Below are 7,099 nucleotides of genomic sequence, written 5' to 3'. Positions count from 1 at the left end.
AAAGTAACAAATCTGCCCATAAATGCCTTGTACTGTACCAAGAAATGATACTCCTTGCTTGTGGTCCCATAACAAACTTGACCAGTCTAGTCAAATAATGCAAATTAAACCATACAATATGAAATAAATTAAACATACCATTTTGGTCTTAAAAAACCACATCATTTTCACATGATTTCTAACATAAATCACAACATTAACAAACTTGACCTGGCTTAACTTCCATTTTGTCGACTCTGCGAATGCACGACCGATCTCAGCCGTTGGTACGAATCCCGACACACGTGGGCATAATCAGACATCGCCCGAAAAAGCTCCGGCAACCGAATCTTTAAACTCCCTAAAGACTTGTCCCTCACTTGCACACAAAGCTTTTGATGAGCTTCCATTTCATCCTCAAGCTTCTTCTTTAATGTCTCAACCGCAAACTGCCTCTCGGCTATCGGGTCAGGTCCGCTCGTGACCCGGTTTGACTCCGTCTCATCTTGTGGGCCCCGCCTCATAATATACTTCTGATGCCAATCTTCAAAAGCCTGATTCTTCCTTAAAAACTCCTTTCTAGTTTCTTCACACCTTTCCTTAAGCTTCATTTCTTCCTCTTGATGGTTCATAATGGTTTCGATAACCGCAGCAAAAGACGAAATAGCACTTTTTGCCAGCTCATCCGGAAGCTTCTGGAGGTGGTCGTTCCATGAATGTAGGAGTGTTTGGATCGGCGGCGTTTGGACACGCGGTGGTGATGAGATTTTTTCCTTTAACGAGCTTTCGATGGGTATCAGGTTTAGTTTCAGCCAGCTGTTTAGGGCTTGAACATAGTTCTTTTGATGTGTTACTAAGGTTTCAAAGTGCGAGTGCCAACCTTGGACCACGTGGTACAGCTGGACGGTCCGTTCATAGTGGTGTTTGGTGGTTTCTTTTGGGGCGCCCGACACGTCGAGAGACTTGAGGTCGGTTACAATTGTTAGCTGGTTGTCGTGGTGTTCACACATCGAGTCCCACATCTTCGACATCCTGTGCGTTTTATCAAGGCTATTTTAGTCCATATCACAAACATAGCAACACACCCATTTTATCAAGGGTATTATAGTCATTTGACACAACAGTAACAATCGCACATTTTTATCAAGAGTATTTTTGTCGATTCACAAACATAGTAGCACGCACGCTTTATCAGGGGCATTTTAGACATTTGACGCAATAGTAACACATGCACGTTTTAATCAAGGGTATTTTAGCCGGTTCACAAACAGTTGGACATAGTAACACACAGACAAGAAACTTACCCGTCAACAAGAGCTACAAGTTTTGGATATAACTGTTTGTCCCGAATATCGTTTACTTCCAAAACGGTTGAATCCAAAGATTGCATGTCAACAATGTAATGAGTGTGCAAATGACTCACCGCCGCCTTTGTTTTTTCTAAAGATTCGGTAGCGGCGCCTCGTTTTTTCAATTTGTTAAGTAATGATACCTTCCTTTGATACTCTAACTTCATAAGCTCCCCAGCCTACATAACAGTCAATAAATTTAAATGTGATATGACCATTTTACACTTTAGTAACCGTTTCAAAAACAGTAGCACACACCTTTACTTCCTCATAGAGTTTTTTCTCCCACGCAAGAAGCTTATCAAGCACGGTAGCATGCGTTTCATATTTATCTTCATCATATTCATCATTCCCGTTTTCACCATTTGGTATGCCTTTAAACGATTTATTCCATGTGATTACGCGCATCACTCTTGCAGCGTGATCAATGTGACCTACCAAATCAAGCAGGCTAGATTAATAACAAGATTCAACTAACTAATTAACATCAAATAAATATAGATAAGATCAGTTTGATAATTATCACCTCGATTATCAGCAAAATTGGAATGATAATGCAACCGTGTGGACTCGAGCATCTTTGACACCTCTTGTGCACTCTCGGAAGCCTTCAAGAAATGATCATCAATCTCCCCCAAAATCTTCAACAGATTCACACTACTCGATCCGACCACCATACCACCATTCACCACTCCTCCACCGCCTCTTCGGTTAATATCAGCCGGGGCCGTGTTAGAATGCACGAATTTCTTATCCTTGACTGGCACAGTCATCGGTGTCACCTCTTCCTCGGTTGTAAACCCCTCCATTACAACTTTCTCCGGCGTCTTTGGCTCTACCTCCTGGTGGTGGAGATGATGAGTCTGGTGGCGGTGGAGATGGTGGTCATCTTCTTCTTCTTCCACCTCATCCTTTTCATCAATGACATCATCTTCTTCTTCACTTAAAGTCGTTCCCGGCATATTATCAACCATGAAAAAGTAATCCCAAGCCCCCCCTTTAGACTCCGGTGGCGGCGGCGCCACCGGAGTCCGAAGCATCGGCGACGGTGTCTCGTCAGCCGTCGCCATCCTTCGGCCACTCTTCCGCCCGCTCCTTCCTCTCAAATCATTAACATTGTCCTCTTCCTCTTCATCTTCCTCAATTATAGCCCCATTATTAACCTTCCTCCCATTCTTTTTCGTAACGGAAATAGCCGATATTGTAACCGAACGCTGTAACGGCGTGGTCGGGGTCGGGGAAAAGCTCGGCAATGGCGGGGGGACAGGGGAGTAAGCGGGTTCTGGCGGGGGAGGGGGTGGGAGCTCCGTGATCTGCGGGGGCGGAGGAGGCGGCTCGACAGTTCCAGCGCCTAGGCCTAAATGCGGGTGAAAAACCTCTTCTGCTTCCCCCTGGGCGTAATCACTGAGCGCAGCCCCGGTGTTCTTCAAGGCCATGGCGTAGCCGGAATGGCCCGAAGCGAAGGCATTCCTGGCGGTGACGGCTTCCTTCATGAAGTTACGGCGATCCTTGCATCTGGAAACCGATTCCTCATTCTCAATCTTGGATTGAGCACAACCCATTTAACCAGTAATAATAATTTCAGTTAGGGTTCCTGAAACACAATATACAAAAGGTTAGATTCAATACCCTTTTTACAAACAAAAAGAGGCAGCCTTTTTGAGTGAATCTTTAGTCTGATTAAAACAAAAGAAAAATTATTAAACCCACATCGGATTCCATTCTCCATACCTTAAAATTAAATGGGTAAAAGGTTGAAACCTTTAAGAAAACCCAGCTGAAAGGTTTCAAGATTAAAAATTAAAATTATTAAAGATCTACAAAACTTTAAAAGATTGAAAGTAAGTACCCAGATGAAAGAAAAATACACCATAAACAATTGAAGATTTAGAAGGTACCTACCTGTTGAAGGGTTTACAGTGAAATGAGAAAGAGACAAAAATAAAATAAAATAAAATGGGTGAAAGAAGAAGACGAATAAGAACATGAAAGCACGAGACGGTGGGAGTCTGCAGGGAATGTGTTCCCACGCTCCACTTATTGCCGCGTGAGAACTACTTTCGCATTTTAAATGATGCAACGGTCACAATATTCGAGGTCTAAAACGACGTCGGGACGGCTTTAATTCATTTCCTTAATTAAAATTAGTCTGCTAATGTAATCATTACAAATAACACATTTACCCTGCCCAGGGTGTGATAAGGGATGGACCCACAAAATATTTAATTTCTTTTCATGGTGTTGATTTGGCTTGGGTCGAGTAAGTCATAAAATAACAAACAAATACTTTCCTTGTTTTATTAAAAATGTTTATATTTTAATTTTTATTTGTTCCATAATCAATGTTCAATTCAAATTTATTAGTCAATTTTCAAGTTTACTTTTAAACACACACAACTAGCATTAATAAATAATATTGATTGACCTAATTTCTAAGAGCATTATTGTCATTTGGTAAGCAAAAAATAATAATCATTTAATCAACATTAAACTTTGTATTTTTTAAACCATGACACTTAAAGAGGGATGGGAAGAGTATGATTGTAAGAATAGTGTAATGATAATGATATATATACCAACAAGTTTCAATTTTCTAGTTAACACATAATTAGATGTGTTGATATGGACCCACAGCATTTTAAATGGGTAAATTTGGGTTGCTTTGAAAATTATATGGGTTGGTTGGGGTCAGATATTATAAAAGAATGGTTTAAAATGAGTAACAATAAGTAACATTTAATATTTTCGAGTCCAAACGGATCAACAATTTAAAAAAAATAGATTGATAAGGGTTAGTGTTATAAGAAAATGTGACAGGTTCGAGTCAAAACGGGTTTTGCAATGACACAAATTTCCACACAAGATAGATTTTGGCACAAATTTAGTTCGGTTCAGGTTTTGAACCGACACGAGTTTTCCCACAGTACGAGTTATGTTCAGTTTTGTTTTTTTTTGTGTCGTTTTTTTCAATTTTTTCGGGTTTGATTCATTTCTCAGTTTAGGTATTTTTTAACGAGGATAACGGATTTTAGTTTTTTTTTACATTTTTAGTTTTTTATTATAATTTTAATTATGATTTTTTTATTAATTTTTTTCAGGGATTTTTGATCTTAATAAAAAAACTCCTTAAAAAGTTTCAAAAAAAAAATCACAACTAATAAAAAAATAAAAAAAGTAGCTAAAATGCTTTCTTTGTGTACTCATTCAACAACAAAATTGACTCGAAACACGTTCCGACCCAAACCAAAACAACCCTTTTTTAATTGACACGTTTTAACACATGACACGTTTCGACTCAACCCATATGCCACCCTTGACATGATGGTTGTGGTTGTATTAGTGTAGTAGAATTTATGGTGTGGCGGTAAGTGTAACTACAGTAGGAGCAAATTTAAAATTTCCAAGACTAGGTGTGCGTGGTGTATTAAGTCAAGAGTCGATCGATAAACAAACATGAACTAAATAACTAACTCTCTTTTATATTAATAAGAACATATAACTCAAAAAATTGATTACAATTCTGAAACCTTAACTCGGTTTGAAACTTGATGAACCTTAACTTGGTTGCATCTAGTTACCTAACTCAGTTACATCTCGTGTATGTCTAACCATGACTTATTTATATAGACTAACCTAACTTGCTATCCAAGACATTACCTATTATAATTACATAAAAATTAGGAACATGTTGTGTCACACCCCGAAAATCTTAATTAAGACAGCGAAAGACTTTGACCAAGTCATTCAGGTGGCGACAGACGCCGTTTCAGCCAATCATAACTAAGCACACATTTATAATTAAAGTTGAACTTTATTTGAACATCAGAGTTATTACACGTGTCATATCACAAGATTATTATTCAAACTACAAGTTCAACATAAAGTCAAAATTTTCCATTCAAACAAACATCACTATTTTCTCGCGCTCTTCGCGAAGCTTCCATACTTCATTTAAATTACCTGAAAAGCATATTAAAATATCGATCAACACGATGTGTTGGTGAGTTTCCATTTATAATAAAATAGTTCATATATATATATATGAGTCGAAAACAACATCCATATAATGATCTTCTGTCATTATATCCGATATCAATTCGTGTGTAATCGTCACTACACCCCGAATTATATCCAAAATATCCAGTATATAATAGTCTACCGCCATTATATCACCAATCCGTGTGTAATGATCTACCGTCATTACATCACAAAACAATAGGCATTTTATTTCTTAAACAAATTGAGCTGTTGTAGACTAGCTAAGAATACAACATTACGTATGACTATCATAGTTGATAACCCGATACATACCATACTCAAAATATTCTCACTTTTAACCCAACGCGATTGGAAGTGAGGGCGTCACCCCAATAGATCTACTAATATTTCTATGCCCCTTTCTAGGGTTAACTGTATTTAGCCAACTAGACTCATCCCGCATTATACACCAATTTGTAAAACAAAATACATTTTAAAGAAAAATATTAATGAAAATAATATGTAATAAAGAATATGCTTTTCCCCTAAAACACAATTAAATATTGTTTTAAAAACATTTCCAGTTAAAAATCGAGGGGGTTCGATAGAGAAACTCACGGCTTGTAGCTTTTCGTTCTAGAATTTGCGTATCCTATATTAGTACACGTTTTGTTAATAAAAACTTGGTTTTAGTTTTTATATAAAGCCCTTTTTAGTTTATTAATCATAGTTTAGTGTTCACATAAGCATGTAAGCAAATAAGCGAGTACACACAGTTCGGCTTTTCGTTAGCTATTATTTAAATAACTATGTCAAATAAATAAACACTTAAAATATATAATAATATTATAAGTTTTAGTTTCTGGAAAGTTTTAAAAAAATATTAAACTTTTATTTTTCACAAAACTTGTCGGTTTTATCGGTTTTGTCGGTTTTATACTTAAATTGTGTTATTTCGATTTTTCATTTAAAATGTAACTTATAAATTATGGAAAATAATTGTTACATAAATATTAGTCAAGTTTTAAAAGTTAACTTGTGAGAATATATTATTTTCATTTTTGTTAATATTTTCTTAAAATAGTAACTTTTTAACGTTTTTGTGTCGGCTTTCGCGACACGAACCGTTTAGGACTAAGTTTTATCATCTTGTCATTTTATCATGTATTAAATTATGTTATACATGAGTGTTTTACCACTTTAGGGGCTGTTCTAAAACAGTCCCTAATAGTTGTGTCGGTTTTGTTTAAAAAGCCTATTTTTCGACCGTTTAAGTTACCGGCAAGTCAAATAAATTACACAAGTCTATACTAATAATCCTATGAACTAAACATACATATAATAACATATAATTTACCATAAATTTCAGTTTTGACTATATATGTTCATAAGATACCTTAATCGAGTTTTTCGGTTCCTAGTTCGTATTTTAGATTACTTTAACAATGTTACTAGTTAAGCTTGTTATTTTTATGTATACAATTATCATTAAATATCTTTAAAAAATCCAGATCTTTAACCTCTTTTCTAAGCTTCTAATGATCCCAAAATATTACTTTTAAGAAAATGTTTCTATTCTATTTTAGAAGAATCTTATGTTTCATGATTCAAGTCTTTGTCTTTTCAACAATTATCATGATTTAGCTTTTAGATGATTTTATTCCTTTGTATCTAGTCACTTTTATAACATTTCCATATTTATAAACCTTTTAATCAATCTTTCAAGTCAAAGGATCATGGATTTTATAAGTTTTATAAGTGTTGTTTTAACAAAGTTTCCTATTTTAGTAAAT

General features: G+C 35.9%; 1 protein-coding gene across 1 annotated transcript; it reads right to left on the bottom strand.

Moving 5' to 3' along the window:
* Window positions 1-121: 121 nt before the first annotated feature.
* LOC143630030 (protein ALTERED PHOSPHATE STARVATION RESPONSE 1-like) lies at window positions 122-2,890 on the bottom strand. The gene is made up of 4 exons (XM_077099141.1): window positions 1,855-2,890; window positions 1,587-1,762; window positions 1,284-1,507; window positions 122-1,011 (listed from the first exon to the last, which is right to left on the bottom strand). The coding sequence occupies exons 1-4, from the start codon at window positions 2,888-2,890 to the stop codon at window positions 216-218; spliced, it is 2,232 nt and encodes a 743-aa protein (XP_076955256.1). The 3' UTR covers window positions 122-215.
* Between the last annotated feature and the right edge of the window lie 4,209 nt (window positions 2,891-7,099).

This window comes from Bidens hawaiensis, unplaced genomic scaffold (genome assembly GCF_021521415.1).
Source record: "Bidens hawaiensis isolate Kalapana, Puna unplaced genomic scaffold, B.hawaiensis_p1.1 tig00005510_1, whole genome shotgun sequence".
In the NCBI taxonomy this organism is placed as follows: Eukaryota; Viridiplantae; Streptophyta; class Magnoliopsida; order Asterales; family Asteraceae; genus Bidens; species Bidens hawaiensis.
This window is presented reverse-complemented; position numbering and strand designations above follow the sequence as displayed.